The sequence below is a fragment of the Melopsittacus undulatus genome, chromosome 2 (genome assembly GCF_012275295.1).
Source record: "Melopsittacus undulatus isolate bMelUnd1 chromosome 2, bMelUnd1.mat.Z, whole genome shotgun sequence".
Classification (NCBI taxonomy): domain Eukaryota; kingdom Metazoa; phylum Chordata; class Aves; order Psittaciformes; family Psittaculidae; genus Melopsittacus; species Melopsittacus undulatus.
In genome coordinates this window covers 10,255,042-10,271,471 of record NC_047528.1, presented here as the reverse complement: position 1 = coordinate 10,271,471, position 16,430 = coordinate 10,255,042, and the positions used below count along the sequence as shown (strand labels likewise).

Below are 16,430 nucleotides of genomic sequence, written 5' to 3'. Positions count from 1 at the left end.
TTCCTCCCTGCCCCTTCCAATTAAAGTTAATGACAGTGCAGGACCTAGCCCTCGTGAATCACTGGGGAAGTCTCACCCTGACTCCTGAGATTGAAGCGCAACAGGAGAGGACTAGAAAGCTCACCTGCCAGTGGCGTTTAAACCCTGCCCAGTGAATTTATCATAACCGTCAGGTCCATAATTCCAGAGCACTTCTTCAGCAGCAATATAATATCTCCTCTTGTGACTGGGTGGTGAGGGCCGAGACAGGTTTTTCTGGCAGATCTGAACATCGTACAGTGCCTCCATGCCACCTGCGAGGAGAAAGAATCTGGAGACAGTCCTTGGCCAGCTGCAGAGTCAGCAATCTCAGGGGTACAAATGTACATTTAAAACTCTTTAGAAGCTACAGGGATTGGAAACAAATACTAGGGAAAACTGCTGTTTTTAAAGACATCCTCTGCCTGGGAAGATGCTAGCACCCTTCTCTTGCAAGGTGGTACTTTATGCCACAGGTAAACACATTGACACCAATGACACTCATTAGTGGGCTAATTTACTCAATTCTTTAGTCTGGGTAAGGATGGTAGAATGATTTTGGGGGTCAGAGTGCCTCCTGAAGTGTGCAAAATGGCATCATCTCCCCTTGACTTTCACTGAAATAGAGGCTGGTTATTACCAGACTGAAGAGATTTGCTGGTTACCAGACTCAAGTCTGTTTTGCCTGATGCAAAATCCCACTGAAATCAATGTGCAAGTTCTTAGATGTAAAAATTCTTCCATTTCATCTCTGATATAATAATTATACATTGCTCACTGTCATAAGACCTAGTTTTTGATATGTGCTTTTGTGCTACCACACCACACAAATATCACATCATCATCACCAAATTCCTTCATGTGAAGGTTTCTGAAAACCCTGCCCATTTTTGTCTGATTTATGTAAAGAAAAAAGCTATGAAGCGTTCAGTTGTCATGATTTTAGTTTATGTGGGATATATGTGGTGTCATTTCTACTTTATTTTGATGTGTTTCTTTATGTTTTTCTTATTTACAACAAAAAGTGATGATGAAGGCTTCTCTCTTTGCTCACAGAAAGCATAGTGTCAGCACTGGGTCTAGCAAGCCTTCCTCATACGAATTACACAGCTAAGTTATTCGTACTAGCTGAAGATTTGACCCAACATGTGTAATTTCCACTGGTGACTAAACTCATATTCATGATGTTTATCTGGTGAAATGTTTCCAAAGTGCTCAGTTAGTCACAAAAAAGAGGTGTAAAATCCTGCTTCCCCTGGAAACATCTCCCAGCTTTCTTTTCCAAGCATAATAAAGGCTGGATCTTCTGGAAGGATGAGGGAGATCTATAGCAGCATACCTCGTAAGTGCTCGTTAACCTGGCACGTTATCAGCCACCTCCCCGGGCTCCCAGGAGTCATCTCTGCTGTGATGAACGTTGCTGGGAACAGACCAATGACATCTGCCCTCTGGTCTCTGCTGGTGAACGTGTGGCCATAGAAATACGCAGCGTGGATATCTATCTCGCTTCCCATGCCAAACAAGTGCCAGGACACGGAAGTGTCAGCGCACATCTCCAAGACGGGGAGATTGCCATAAATATAACCATTAATAGCTAAAAACAAAAGTATGAGACTTTATGAGAGATGAAAGAGAAGTGCCAAGTGCCTCTGACCCATTTAAAGGATGATCCTTTCCTGGCCCAGAAAATAAACTGTCTGAATACCCATAAGGCCCTCATAGGCTCCTTGATGAAGAGTACCATTTTGAACATGCAGCTTACAGCTCTGGGTGATCAAAGGGCCTAAATTCTCTGGTTGTGTCTGTGGAAAGCTTCCTGGGTGGTATCAAGATTGGCAAAGGCCAAGGTCATCACCAAAAAGACCTGATAATGAAGTTAACTCATTCTGCAGCTATTTAACATGTCTGAAATCTATTTCCTCTTATTCTGAGTCATAAATATGCCATTATGTGCCAGACTTAAGCAATTTGGATTTGAAAATTGTGATATCAGTCAAATCAGTCTAGTCAGCTGTCTCCTCCTCAGCTTCCACACCTGACAGCGTATCAGGACACTAGGAGAATAAGACTCATATTTTGTGAAATGTTTTAGCTCCTAGGCTCCATGGAACAGCCAAAATACAGAGAAATACCTGGATTTAACTTCTTACACCAGACCTCCAAATGGCACAATGGACTATAGGCCAATGGATATCTGGACCACAGGAATGGTTGCACCAACCAGCTCACTGTCAACAAGGCCATTTGAGAACATGGAATCATGGAATCATAGAATCATAGAATAGTTAGGGTTGGAAAGGACCTTAAGATCATCCAGTTCCAACCCCCCTGCCATGGGCAGGGACACCTCACACTAAACCATGTCACCCAAGGTTCTGTCCAACCTGGCCTTGAACACCACCAGGGATGGAGCATTCACAACTTCCCTGGGCAACCCATTCCAGTTCCAACACACACATCTCCAAGTGCTCTGCAGCTTGCTTTTCTCTTTTCACAGCTGGTCAAACAGTCACCAAATGGCTTAAATCTGTTGCCCAAGAGAAAATGCTAAACAAATGTCAGAGCCAGGCATGAAAGACAAATCCCCTTTCTGCAAACCAGTGTGTTGTGCCTTATTTATGAAGAAGCTTTTTATCAGCACTGCTTCCACATCCTGACCCCATTCCTTGCTGTTACAGGTAAAGGACATCACAAGGGGCAGAAAGTCCTATTGAAATGAAAAGAGCCTGCTTTAGGTCACCATTGGCTCAAGAGTCCTGCTCACCATGCATTCTGTTGCTGGTCTGGAAATCTTCATCCTCTTTGTCAACTGTGGCTGGCTCTAAGCAGAACGTGTTTATATTCTCATCAAGGTACCAGCTGAAGTTTTCATCTACAATGCTAAACATCAGGGCAAAAGCGTTAACAGCACCAGTCCCTTCTATTGAGGTCTCATCTGCAGTTCCTAAATTGCAAACGAAAAGGAAGTGATAAAAAAAGCCTTGGAAGGACTGAATTTTAAAGTGACAATAACTTTGGAGCACCTGAGCAAGTACAGTGCTCTGCCCATCATCTATAGGCACCTGATTTTGAATCTCACCTAATTTTGCCCCCCCCCCCCAACAGACTTTGAACAGATGAGTGCCTCCAGAAGGTAGTTTATCTTATCTAAGTTAAGCTGATATTTCAGGATCTTTTTAATTTGACATAGGCATAAGTACCTGCCAATATCTGTATCTACCAAACCATTTTCTCCATCTATAGCCCACTGCACCCAACCGTTCTCTTTATTCAGTGTTAACAGCTTTGTGTCTACACAGTAAGCCAGGTCATGGGCCTGATAGAGCCAGAAACCAGTGACTTTATTTTGACCAGGAACTGAGGAGAGGCAAGTTCTGTTGCAGTTCTGTTGCACTGAAGTGACTGCTGAACCATACCCTCAGAATGGCCATTTGAATGTGGCTCACCCTCCATGGACTGACAACAAAGCCTTGACAATTATCTAGGAGTAGATAGTCAAATTTAAGAAGGCTGAAGGCAGAATTAATATGATCTGTTCAGGCTAAGTTTCGTATCATTATGAGTGACCATTTGGGGAACAACCTGAGACTACAGGAGTAGCGATACTGAGCAGTTTACTAATACTCATTGACAGGTTTAGACTTCATCCAACCACCCAGTCTACCTCTGAACCCAGGGAAACCTTTGCTTCCCATGTCTCCTACTGAAGGGAGCCCCGAAGCCTTGCTGTCAGTCCTGTAAAGGAGCCACACACCACCACTGGACAGAGGACTACAGCAATAGCATCATGCAGATATCCACCTTGATGAATCCAAGACCAAACATGCAGATAACCTGTCTTTTCAGGCTAGGAGTGTTCTGAATGTGCTGTCTCCTGACTTCATGTATTATTGTATAGTTATTGGCTCAGTTTCATATATTCAGGCAGTTCTGTAGAATTCAGAGGTTCTCTGGGAGAATGTGAGTCTGAGACATTTTAATTGTGTGAGTTAAGCTGGAGACCAGCCTATTCTTCCCACATTGAAGTATTTCTCTTTTTCATGTACAAAACCTTCACTTATATGTTCTGTATATAAATCAGGGTTGATTTTGTACTATGGGAAGTGCTGAAAAAAGGCAGCAGAGGTAGAAGGGAGAGAGCTGGTACATGATCCCTGATGGTTCCAACACAGTATCAGCAGGCTATAAGTACATGGGACAGGCTGTCACCTCAGCAGTTCAGCACACATCCCTGTATGGCTATGATAACTTGTGAGCAAAAATAGATATATAATCCATATGGGAGGAAAAATGACAAAGAACATTGGGGTTTCAAATATGTAAATGCCAATGCCAAAGTCACCCGTCCAGCCCTATTTTCATTTTCTGGGCAATGAGTCCTTGTCCTGAAATGATCTCAGTTTGGGACCATTTATTTTTGGTCTTGGCCATGACTGGCTGGCCACAGAGCATGCTGCAGTCCCTCCACCAGCCAAGGCAAATCTCTTGTGAAGCCTAAGGGGAGCAGGAAGGGGGTTGTCCCAGAGCTACAATACCTACCCTGGGATGCTCCTGGAATGGCCCAGCTATTCCTTGCCCCTTTTTATGGGCTATGTAGGGATAGACTCTAGACCATCAGGTTTATACCTGTAAGCAAAAATGACTGTTAAGATGCCAAGCTTGGCAGAGGGGCTTGCTTTGTCACTGTTTCTAGCTCAGTACCTTTTTTACAAACCAGCAGTGGCCCAATTAAACCAGATGCAATATCTCTTGGTGTGTCAATGTGAGAATGGTAAATCCAAGTCAAGCAGTTTGAGTCTGCCAAAGTTGGGGAATAATCTTTCCTTACTGGCCATGTGTACGTGTAATTTCCACCGGGAACAACAAAGTCGTCCTCTTTGCTTTTACCACCGGTTCCATCAGGGTAAAGTGCTCCTAATACATTGAAAGGAAAAAAGGAAGCTTTTAGGGCCTCTCCTTAACTGTTTCCTTAAATAAATGTGTAATTTCTTCTATTTTATCACAGATTTATAAAATAATAACAACACTCACAAACAGAAACACTGAGAAATTGTGAAAAAATCAGAAGCCCTGTTAGTATAATCAGAAAAATGATGAGAATTCAAATCTATTATTTATTGGTAGACAAAAACTTTAAAAATACATTAACAATTTCTTTTTTTTTTCTAATTTAGTTCTTTAATCTCATCAGTCATCTACATCTTTTGTCAGCTAACACGGTATCTTCTCACAGGGTCTAAGGTTAAACGATGATCTAAGAGGACCACCCAGAGATGTTCCCCATGGCTGACACACAGAAGACTGATGAGAGTAATGAATGTAAGCAAATCAATACAGTTTCTCTAACCAAAATAGACATGCATAGGTTTGAGAATCTGAAAACTAAAACACGCCTGTTATAGCCCTACTGGAGGCAAACATTTACTTACAAGAACTCCATCTATTCAAACAGGCTAAGAGTAGAAGGAAGGAGGAAAGGTGCTTTGGTGACTTACAATTCAAGAAAAAAGACCCACCTAACCTGTTTCCTGTACTGGGTTTACCCCAAGCGTTGAGGGTTTGTGGCCAAAAGTTTTAAGGGACGAGGCTGTTCCTGGTTTTAGTCATCAGCTGCAATTACTGGTGAGTTTATGAGAGGGTGATCTAAAGTCCTCTGATGTCAATGGGCAGAACAATAAACACTTGGATAGACTTTTTAGCTATTATATTAGCTACTCCAGGGGAAAAGGAGAGGAAAAGGCAAACCAGCTTTTACCTTCAGAGTCCTTGTCATAGAAGACCCCATGCGGATGCACAGAGTATGGACGGGAGCCAAAGTTTTTTAGATGGATGATAAAAACATCCTCTTCTTCTGCCTTCAGGACTGGCCCAAGGAACCCCAGCCATGCTGCTTTGGGGATCTCCTGGGAGTATGTGTTATCTGTGAATTGCCTAAAAATAGCCTTTTTGTACACACGTCCTATCCGGTTGGCTCCTCTCGTCGCATACACGCTTGCAAACCTAGTGTGGGAAGGGAAAATAATTTAGAGACCAAAAAAACTCCTTTAAGAGCTGATCAAACAACTGGTGCTTGCAGTGCACTTAAGTAGTTCCCTTGGTGTGTATGACATTGCTGTTGGAATAGAAGCTGAGGCATAAACCTGGACAGTGTTAACAGGGTCCAAACTCCTTTCTGTGTAATAACAGTCATCCCACTTGAAGGTCTGGTCTTTAGCATGGTTACTACAAGTCCTCACTTGAGGACCAGCCACTCAGGCCTTTCAATACAGTTTTAGCAGATTCTCCCACTTTTGAAGGTTTGAAACCTCACATCTGAAAGCATGACTGTCCAGAAGGAAAACCAAATGAGAGCAATTCTAATCAAGTAGTTTGGCACCCCAGAGGAGTGGCAGGGAGATATTTTGCATTAAATACATCATCTCTACATTCCAGAGTCTGTTTATAGCAACTCCAAGTGATGTAGAACCCACCATAAGGTCAGTTGACATATTATAGCTATTAAATACCTGTTCCCTTCAAATCCTGAATTGCATTTGTAGTCTAATATCATCCAGCTCCACACTTCAACCTCTGGTTCCCATCAAGCCCTCTCTCAGATCAAAGAACCACATACCATCAGGAACTTCTTTTCTATGCAGGCACTTGCATAAGTTTTAATTAATTGACTAAATTGCTTTCTACCCTTCTGCACAAACCAAGTACACTGACGTTCTTCATGCCACAAATCTTTCCTGAGGCTCTTTTCTGAAATTCTTCCATTATTTCTCTGTATCTTTTGAAGTCAGAACACAAGAACTTCACACAATAGGCCAATATTCCAACTAAAGGCAGAGGTGCACCAAGTAAATATTTCTTACACAGATGGAAATTAGTTTTTCCCTTTTATCTATAATAACATCATACTGGAAAGCCGATGTTCATCCCTTCTGTTTTGATAGAAAATCTTCTCTCCAAGTAACAGCTGACAAGTATGATACACGTTCTTCATCCCTAAATATCCCACACAAAGAAGGTGGAAATGAACCCCTTTGTTACACAGCCAGCCATGGACTGTATGACAAATTTCACCATAGTTGACTGTTCTGTGAATTTTTGGATCCTCTGAAGACTGCTTGAACTTTCATGCTTCCAAATCAGCTTATAAAAAAGCTGGAGCCACATTTTCCTGAAGGATCACTGTCAGAAGTAGAGCAATTTTGTGTTATAGTGAGTTTTTCTGACTGGCCAATTCACCTGCTTGAACCAATTTTATTTAGGTACTTTTTGTACAGTGCCAGAAAACCTAAGTGTTGGATGTCACATGAGTAGAAAGGTGTGATTTACTATGATTTCTTCCCCATAAGAACCACTAGTCCCCCTTTTCAAGCCATCTCTGGGTGACAGCAGAACTCACAGTGTTCCCCATCTGTGGTCATTACACCTCTGTGACCACTGCTGAAACCAGTCCCTGAAGTGATCCAGACAGAAAAGCCTCTGAAAAGAATTGTTTTTTTTTTCATTGAAAAATGTGTTTTATAGCAAAACAAGACCTGTTTTTGGCACAAATGAAGGACACTGCCTATGATACTGCTGTCGCAGAATAAGTTGGCTGGGATGGAGGGCAAGGAACAGAAGCTTCTCCATCTGCTTCTTCACAGAATAATGTATGTCAAATAAACACACCTGAAAAGTGTGGTTAAGGAATGAGTTAGCAAGAAATCTGGATTTTCAGTGAATTAGCAGTCTGTGGTAACTGTCTGCACGCATACCAAGACCTGGCAAGTCACACCATGCTCACCGAGAGAAGATACCTTCCAATGCCTAGGGGGAAAGGGCTGCTACGAGAGTACTACCACAGAGGAGCAGGTGGAGTCAGTGGTAGTGCAGTGTAAATGCACATGCTTCCTTACCTCATGGCAATGTATTCATGTGGCTATGCCCTAATTCAAATTAGAAGCTAATTTTTAAAATGTTTTAAAAGAAATTTTCTCTAGAAAAGAAAATAGGGTTTGTTTTTTTTTTCCCCAGAAAGTACTGATTTTCAGGACATATTTTTCAGCAGAATTTCTCCCATTTCGTCAGCCACCATGCACTGTAAATGAGATGCTGCAGTGGCACCTTTCCCCATGCAATGGCATACTTTCCCCATGATGACAGTGCCCTTCTGCCCTTGGCTTTCTGGCCGGACAACATTGCACACTCTCCTACAAACTTCACACCTGTGGGATATGGCCTCTCCTGCAGGAGAGCTGTACCCCAGAAAAACGTGCTTCTTGATCAGGCTTTGTCAAATGCTTGACATGAGCCTAACACCTTTAAAGGCATTGATCTGGGATTCTAAAACCCAGTCAGGTTTTGAGGTTCAAGAAATGACCCTGAAAAAACCCTGTAGTTTTAGGCACCTGGGACTTTCTCATTGCCTAAAGCCATGCCTTAGCATCTCTGTTGTCTAGGTCTGTGCCTGTCTCCTACTTAAAGCCAGCTAGGAGCCAGGAAAAGAAGTCTTTTTAGTGCAAGCCTCCTGAAAGGAATCCCGTTCAAACCCTCCACCCACTCAGAGCTGCAGAATCCACTGTCAGACCAATGGCTATCAGCTGCAGCCAGTCTCAATGTAAGTGATGCTCTTCTGTGCAGGGCATCAAGCAATACAAGAATCATGGAACCAGAAATGGATCACAGCATGAAAGGAACAACCTGGCCTATTCGTTAATTATGGGTTTTGTTTCATCATCCAAAAGAAAACAACCAATGAACTCTGAGAGGAAGGCATACATGTCACTGATGCCTTTGCTGTTGTATTACAGACTCCCGGATCTTTCATAACTTCCATTCCTTCTAGGTCCACGCTCTCCAAAGGGCAGAAGAGTTCCTATTCAAATGCCCTGATGTTTTCTAGTTTCTTGGGGTGCAGACACTTCAGTCCCACTCCTTCTGTCTAGGAGGGGTAGACCCCAGTTCTATCTATACATACATGTATTTTCGGCACGTCATTTTGATTGCCCCTCAGTACCCAATTAACAGAGCAGATTGGTTGTTGTGGATCCTACTCTGGGTGTCCAGACTGCCCAGTTTCATCCAGGAGGGACTTTTGGGTGCCCACTGTAACCTTGCTGGTAGCTTTTTGCCTCTTTATAAATGTTGTTGTGCTGCACATTGCAGTGCTTAAAGTCCTTTGCAGAAAGACTCCTCACATTGGAGCTAATAGTATCAGACCTAGGAGCTCATAGAATTGTAAAATAGTTTGGGTTGGAAGGGACCTTCTAAGGCTCATCTAGTCCAATCCCCTTGCAGTGAGGAAAGGCATCTTCAACTAGATCAGGTTTGCCCAGAATGACATCCAGCCTGGCCTTGAATGTGTCCAGGGATGCAGCTTCTAACCACCTGAGTAACATATTCCAGTGTTTAACCACCCTCATTGTAAGGAATTTTTTCCTCACATCCAACCTGAATCTCACCTCTTTCAGTTTAAAACCATGACTCCTCATCCTCTCACAACAGACCCTGATAAAAGCCTCTCCCTATTTTCCTTATAAGCCCCTTTTAAGAACTGAAAGACCTGCAATAAGGTCTCCAGAGTCTTTCCCTTCTCAAAGCTGAACAACACCAACTCTCTCACCTTTTCTTATAGCAGAGGTGCTCCAGCTCCCTGATCATCTTTGTGGCTCTCCTCTGGACCTTCTCCAACAGGTCCATGTCCTTTCCTGTACTGAGGACCTCCAGAGCTGGACACATCACTCCAGATGGGTCTCACCAGAGAAGGGGTTGAAAGGATGCATGGGTATGAATGAATTCTCCCTCTGCACTCTGGATCATGAGCATGTGGCCACACTGTGGGGCTGTTATGTCTCCAGCCAGAGATGTATGCAAGGGAGCTGGCATAGGATGAGTGCCACGGTCCCTGTCTGCTACCATCAGAGGATCACAGAGGCTATTCCCCCCATCCCTCTTCTGTCTTTAAGTGAGAGCTTCTCAGTGCTCCATAAAGTTTCTGATGTCAGTGCTATTCATATCTGTGCATAATCCAAAGCCTAGAGGTGGATCCCTTAGACCAATCTCCACATCCCCCTGAAGATTTTCTCGGCTTCAGAATAGTGTCCTACTGACCTTTCCTCCCCTGTCCTTTGACAACAGCTCTCAAATACCATTCCCTGCCTTCTTTTGATGAGTCTGCTTCATTGGGAAACACTTCAACATGCTCAGTCCTGAGTTAAAACATCCCCTTCCACTGAGCCCCTTGTTTCATTCTTTCCCTTTCACTGATTTCCCAATATGTTCTGCAGTAGTGGTTTCTCCAATGCTGTAATGGTTAAACACATCCAGTTCTCTGAGTCTGCCTTTGTCTCTTTCTTCCAGTGGTCACAATGCACCTATTCTACTGGTCACCCTTGCCAAAACATCTTTTATCTGTCATTTCTCTCTTGTCACAAGAAAACACACCTTCTCTCTGCTTCTCCATGCTCCCCTGCTCACTTCAAACTGCTTCATCCTCCTGGTGGCTTTGTGATATTTCTGCCTGAACCTCTTCCATCTTTTTTGATCTTGTACAGTTGTAAGAGCTGCTCTCTGAAATCTTTACTATCTCCCTCCAACTCAGTTGTCAGCCTGGCACTTCATGTACAGAAAGTTGTGACGATCAGCCAGTTGTACTTCTCAGTAGGAAAAAGGGAATACTCCATCCCCTGGAGATGGACCCATGCAAGCTTCCTAAATTCCCTCCATCTCCTCCAGTCAAGCCAGTATTGAGGTTTGCATTTAGAGGTATGCAGGCTGTGATCAGGGCATAAAAAATCTTGTTCAGACTAAGAAAGCCATGCAAATCCTGCCTTTTATTTCTGTGCCTGATCTCATTTTTCCAGTTGACCACTCTCAGCAGTTTTTAAGCTCCAAGAAAAGTTGGCAATAGACAAGTGGGACAGAGAGTTATTAATAGGGAATTAACTCTAATTCCTTAAAATAAGTATGAACATAATTCCAGACATTCACATCCTGGCAATGATGAGCATACAACTGTTCTGAATAAGAGAAAGATAAAACAAGAGTGTCATGTAGATTCTACTTCATATCAAGACTGGACATGCAGATAATCTGCTGTCTCAGGGTATGACCATGAGCTAAGAGTAATTTCTACACATATTCCTTTTATCGCACAGGAAAAGTATTTTGCCAACATTTTAACCATGTTTATGCTACCTTTGATCTTAAGAAACACAGCTGCAACCTAACAGAGGTTACTTTTTCAAGAGGTGCTTGCATGAGTACTATGTAGTAACTACATTGAGTAGTTGTAATAACTACTGTAATAGTATACAGTAAGGAATGGAGCGCTACATGTTATGCATGGCCAACTCCTCAGTAGACTGGAGCCAGAGCTCTCACTGATACCATTTTGAAGCCTGCTGAATTTGTTTGTCGCTGTATCACCATGAAAAGTATTTCAAATAACTACCAGATATGAAGCCCCAAATTTCCTCCTGCAGTTACGTGCCTAATAGTCACTGTATGCTCCTGGGTGCCACGTAGGCAAAATGCAAACTCTCTTTTATTACCATTGGTTCACTAACGTGCCATAGATTTTACACAGACAGACCATCTAAAAGAACTATCTTTATGGATTTGTTCCCTAACATCTGTTAGTGGTGAAACCTTCCCTTACTCTCTACCTGCTTCACATAGAATCATAGTTTGGTTTGGAAGGGACCTTAAGGTCCTCTAGTTCCAAAACCCCTGCCATGAACAGGCACATCTCCCACCCAACCATACTTTATGGCTGGGTTTATATCAGGGTTTATCCTGAAATCTCCCCATTTTTCCAGTGGCTGGAGTAAGCCAGGACAATGCCAATGGCTCCAGGGTACCCCTGTCATTTTAACCCTGGATCATATAACTTCTTCAGGGTAACCTTCCGCCAAGCTCCTGTGATGGACAATGTCCGGTGCTTAGGATGGGCCAGTGAGGGAACCAGTGGTGTCACTCACATTTGTAGATGCTGCCCTGACCGCAGAACATAGAATCTAGAAATCATAGAATAGTAAGGTTTGGAAAAGACCTTAAGATCATCTAGTCCCAACCCCCCTGCCATGGTCAGGGACACCTCACACTACCATATCACACAAGACTTTCAATCCAACCTGACATCAAACAACCTTTTTGTTGTTTGTCCTGAAAAAAAGACACAATGTCCTTAGAGGTGGTTTTAGGCCTTTTCTGACCCACATAAGCCTTGGAAGATGCCATTCAAACATAAACCTTAGACAAGGCTCTGAGCGTCACCAGTTACGTGCGGCTATAATGGTTTCTCCTCCCAAATAAACTTTCTGCTTCCCCTGCAGATCAATACAAAACTCAGGCTTCATTAGGCCGGATTTTACCTTGAATTTTCCTTTTGATGTAACCCTTCCCAGAATGCTCATCTCTCTGATGCAATTCGGTCGTTTGGCTGCATGATGACTTGGCCATTAGTTTAGCACTTGTGACGACAGTTTTACTGTCATTTATCTGGGTGGGATCTCCTCATAGGCAAATTGCATAAACTGTGTTTTGATGCTGTGTAACAAAAACCACCCGTTACTGTTTGGGGGGTGCAGAGACTTGGCCTGGATAAAGGTGGCCTAAAGAAAACGGGATGAGCTGTTGTATCAAGCAAAAATCTACCATCAACAGAGTAGATTTAAAATGTTTCGTCGTATAAACTAGTACCAAATTGTTAAAGGGATTATCAATCAAACTCTAATCCTGAGGGCTGAGCCACAGCAGGGAGGGAAAACCTGCCATATATCAAACCAAAGCTCCCAAGTGTATTTTTCTCTTGAAAGGGCCATTGCCTATGTGGCCATTAAAGGGAGCGTATGTCCAAACTCACCTTCCTACTGCAGGAGGGTGTCCTATTCATGTCCAGCCTACCAAATCTCACTGTGATCTGCAGGCAGGTCCAGCAGCATTGACAGCTCCTTGCACCCTGTGTGTTCAGTCCACCATGTTTTAATGATGTCAGGCTCTTTCACCGGTTCTATCAGGTGCAAGGCCATGCTGAGGACCTTCCCAGTTCACCTGAACTCGGCGGCTATAATTTAGTTCCGTGATTTCCAAAGTCCTGTGTGCTTCAGAAAATGTCAGCTTAATTTTTGAAGGAAGAACTGAGAGCTGAAATACTCCTGGTTCCATTCATAACACTCCAAATTACAAGCAGTAGTGGAACAGCTTGAGGCTTCCAGTAGACAGACAATTGGCAGAGGTGAACAGACTCATTACTCTCTTTACATAAGAGACACTGATGCCCAGCAAGATACTAACTCTGTGCAAGCAATAGGCTGGCCCTTGAGCACAGCAGCAACACCAGGCCTAATAAAAATTAGCATCCAAGCAGAATACTTGTGTTAACAAAGGGCTGCATTCATCAGCTCTGACGAGAGGAAGCCTTTTCAGCTCACACCCAGGGAGGTGCTGATGCAGCTCTATGGCTCCTGGCTCTGGAGGCAGCTCACATCAGCACCAGCACAGCGGGAACTGAGGAGTGTCACTGTGCCTGGTACCAAAATCAGCTCACCTGATTTCCAGCCCCATACCTCAGTTACTGAAGTCTCCTCTCTGCTAACAACTAACAAGTGGAGGAAGATACTATTGACTTTGGCACAGCAACATTGAAAATCACCTCTTAAACCTCACTATCTGATCCAGGCAACGTAACACTTTTCCATTACACACTTGCTAATTCAGCATTTTTATTAAGTAGTGAAGAATAAGTGGTTTTGATTATATCTTTGTGGACTAGCTGGAATCAAAGGGAGCATTCCTTTATGTGTATGAACTGACTCTTTCAAAGATAAACAGCTTGTCTGCAACCTCTTTATCTTCACTTCCCTATCAATAAAACTGGGATACTGCCCCATCAGATGGGTGCTGTAAAGATGCATCACAAGGAGAGAAGTGCTAGGTTCAGCGAATATGAGCGTGGCTGCTTGCAGAGCAGAGCTGGCTCAAATGCATTCCAGTCCATACTCAGGTAGAGGATCCTACCCTAGGGATCCTTCAATTTACGTATGGAACTATGTTTTTTATGATATCCATAAGAACTAATTAATTTGCTGAAAAGTAACTCATTAGTATAATGCTTTAAATTTACTATAGAGGTTATCCTAAAGAGCTAAATAGTCAAAATAGCTATTACTAGTTCACTATTTAGTCCACATGTTTATTCAGACACGTTATTATTCCAGAATATAGCACTTTATTCTGGCTCAGCTTGATACAGTTTGGAAGTGGACTAAACTAGTTACAAGAATCACTTGATTGTTCTGCACTTAAGGAGCTCATTGCAACAGCTCCCCAGCTTTGAATGTAAAGTCTACATTAAAATCCTCTGTGGGTAAACCCTTTGGAATTAACATTCTGTATTACAACATTACAGTGATGACTGAAGACATGAACTACCTTCCCTCCCTGTCATGCCATGTAAAGGGCACCACATTTATGTCACGGACTTTAAAGTAAATGCGCCACTTGATGTTCAGGGGGCACAGAGTGCAGACAAGCTTTAAAGTACAATTTACAGTACTGATTCCAATCTCTCTATGGTATTGGAGTGGGTTTACAAGTAGCTGCTCTTCACTTAAAGCTGAGTTATGTCTAGTGAGAGGTCTTCCCGCTCACTAGCTCAGTGAGAAACTTCCCTAAACTTCCTCTCTGTTTAGGGAATGGAAAAATTTATCCTCTGCCAAAAAGAGTAGGAAGTGATAAATTCAAGTGTTTAGCACAACTGAAGACAACCTTTCCAGCCTGTTTTCATAGGCTGGGAACAATTATTAGCCTGAATTCTACCTATAAATGTAGCACCTATTGACCTGGATGCTGTCTGGGACATCTACTTGTTAAAACCATAAACATAAATGTGTGTTGAAAAATAAACTCTTTCTTGCCTCCCACTTGTGGCAAAATAACCTTCTTTATGAAGTCCAACTGAGAATGATTCTGAAATCACTGTTCACTAGAGAAAAGTCTGACATTGCCTGGGATTTCCTGAAAAATGAGAAAAGACATTCCCACTTCTAACTCCTGGGACAAAGCATTCAACTCCCAGTGTGCCTCCAGACCTGGTATGGACTCCAGGAGCCCCTCACTTGTTCACAAGCTCCCACCCCAACCCCAAGCCTAGGCACAGAGGAAGGACCCAAACTATCTCTTGTATGTCAAAGTTTCAATGAATCAAAAATACTCCTATACATGTTTGAAGCCCGTGCTGTAGAGTGGCACCAAGGGTCTGTGCTATCCCCATTCAACGTTCAGGCCAGCTCTCCTGGTATGTGAGGGACACGTTGCCAACCCCAGCAGTGTAAGCACAAGAACAGATGCCTGTTTCCCACTGGCCAAGGCACAATTTATCACTGTGCTTACCTGTACACTCCAGTTTCAGCACAGCTGATTGCTGGGACTTCGGTATGACCATTTACCCTTGTACGTTTAAGCACCTAGTTAAATAGATTCCCTAAATGGAGGTCTCCATGCATATATGGACATCTACTTGTATCTTACTCAGGGGTACCATACTTATCTGAATTTTACAATGTTAATACAAGTCCCACACCTTGTATTGTCTCACAGGGAGAAAACCTAAAACCTTTTGCCATTTGTACAAACATCTATGTCTTATTGCAAAGAGCTGTACTTGATTATGTCAAAGTTGCAATTTGCAGGTGGACAGCAAGTCCCCAAAACACCTGCATCTCCATAAACAGAGCCCACTATCTAACACTTTATTGACAAATATCAGTTCCTTAACACCACTATTCAAATACACAGGATCACCTTGTTTAATCTACCATGATGGAAGAGAAGTCAACCGATCTACTCTGGCCTTGAAGCTGACATCTTGCATATGACAACATCATCTGAAGAAAGCCAGGAAAAACACCATATTTAAACCTTTACAGAAACATTAACCACATTGGTCATTCTCTTTGGAGCTGTCGAGACATCTTCAGTTCATCAGAGCCCCCAGTGACTTACTTGTCCGTTAAGAGGTTTTCTCCAGTGATCAGATTTTTCCCAGACGGTGCATAGTCCCAGTACTCTTCCACAATCCCGAGGTAATAAGTTCTGGTCTTTGCTTCCACCACTGCAAACAGGCAGAGGAACCCCAGAGCAACGAAGGCAGCCACCACACTGGGCGGGAGGCATTTGTAGTTGTGATTGCAAGGCTGGCAGCAGGCAGGCAGCAGCAGGATGCACCAGAGAGCTCACCCCTCCCTCCCAGCTCTCAACATGTTATAAATAAGGAATGGACAGAGCAAAGCTCCTCCTTTTCAGCAGGTTAGGACTGGGATAGGGTAGAGAGCCCAGCTATGCAGAGCAGGGCTAGGGAGGAGGTTGCTGTCATGGCAGGACCTCTGCCAAGCCTTCGGTGAATACACAAATTGCTCACTTACCTGTCAGGCTAGAGC

The 16,430-nt window shown here is 43.2% G+C and overlaps 1 protein-coding gene across 1 annotated transcript in view; it reads right to left on the bottom strand.

Annotated features, from left to right (window-relative positions):
* The window catches only part of HEPHL1 (hephaestin like 1), a 35,176-nt gene extending 18,947 nt beyond the window's left edge, over positions 1–16,229 (bottom strand). The window contains 7 exon segments of the mRNA XM_034060228.1: positions 125–293; positions 1,358–1,612; positions 2,783–2,962; positions 4,720–4,932; positions 5,774–6,018; positions 15,997–16,133; positions 16,135–16,229. Coding sequence (XP_033916119.1) covers positions 125–293; positions 1,358–1,612; positions 2,783–2,962; positions 4,720–4,932; positions 5,774–6,018; positions 15,997–16,133; positions 16,135–16,167 — 1,232 coding nt within the window. The 5' untranslated portion in view covers positions 16,168–16,229.
* Between the last annotated feature and the right edge of the window lie 201 nt (positions 16,230–16,430).